The 1,087-nt window shown below is 49.3% G+C and overlaps 1 protein-coding gene across 1 annotated transcript in view; it reads right to left on the minus strand.

The window, feature by feature from the left end:
* Positions 1–881, minus strand: part of LOC110021372 (homeobox-leucine zipper protein HOX20-like) — a 1,706-nt gene extending 825 nt beyond the window's left edge. Inside the window, exons 1-2 of the mRNA XM_020719840.1 lie at positions 512–881; positions 44–421 (exon numbers count right to left, since the gene is read on the minus strand). Coding sequence (XP_020575499.1) covers positions 44–421; positions 512–563 — 430 coding nt within the window. The 5' untranslated portion in view covers positions 564–881. The remainder of the gene's footprint in view (positions 1–43; positions 422–511) is intronic.
* Positions 882–1,087: the final 206 nt, after the last annotated feature.

Here is a 1,087-nt window from a genome sequence, read left to right on the forward strand (position 1 = left end):
GCCGTGAGGCCTGTGTGTTGGGGGGGCGGGGGGATTGGGCCGAGCTTGGATTTGAGGTCGGTTAGTTCGGCGAGGAGGGAGTGGTTGTCGCGGCGGAGGGAATCGAAGTCGAGGCGGAGGGCATCGTAGCGGGATTTGAGGGAGGCGAAGTCGCGCTCGAGCTGCTTTGTCTTCCACCGTGCGCGGCGGTTCTGGAACCAGACGGCAACCTGGCGGGGCTGGAGACCGAGCTCTTGAGCTAGACGAGCCTTTCGCTCGGGGTCTAATTTGTTCTCTATTTCGAAGCATCGCTCCAAAGCTCGAACTTGATCAGTTCCCAGCCTTCTTTTCTTCAATCCGCCGCCGCCGCCACCGCCGCCGCCGCCGCAGCAAATCTCATCATCTTCGTCTTCTTCTTCCGGCATCATTTCTCCTCTTTCCTCTGCAAAGTAGACGTGAATTTGATTGATTTATATATTCAGAAAAAAGAAGGAATTTTTAGGAAAAAAAAAAGGATTTTTTTGTTCTTAACCAGAAGAGTAGAAGGGGGCGATGATGGAATCGGTGGCGGCCGGGCGCTTCATGTTTTGAGGTGCGAGAATGGCGGATTGATGGAACAACTGTAGTTTTGGGTGAAGTAATCGGTGATATTCTGTTAAAATTAGCTTATGCACGGGTTGGAGAGGTGACGGGAATGGAAGGTTTCTGCAACTGAAACCCAGCTTCCTTGCTCTTCTCCTTCCATCTTCTCCATTACTGCCCCTTCGTTTGCCATTAACAGGGCTGCTCTGCTGCTTCTGCAACTGATATTACCTCTGGTCTGAATTCATGACCAGAAGGGAAGTTAGAGAAGAGAGGCGTGATGAGGAGGAAGTAGGACTCCGGAGGCATTCGGCAAGGGGTGGAGTTTATAAACAAATGGAGGAAGGGCTAGTGTTAACAAGTTCCCATGTTGGGCTATAAAATTACATTAAAACCTAGTTTGGAGGTATATGTAAATTGAACAAAAATTAGGGGGTTTAAGCAAAAAAAAAAGAACTTTAATTTAGCTGGAAAGAAAAGAATGAGGTGGTGACCGGAATCGGACGTAGGTTAGAGAGTAGAGAGC

The sequence above is a fragment of the Phalaenopsis equestris genome, unplaced genomic scaffold (assembly GCF_001263595.1).
Source record: "Phalaenopsis equestris unplaced genomic scaffold, ASM126359v1 Scaffold000134, whole genome shotgun sequence".
Taxonomy (NCBI): Eukaryota; Viridiplantae; Streptophyta; class Magnoliopsida; order Asparagales; family Orchidaceae; genus Phalaenopsis; species Phalaenopsis equestris.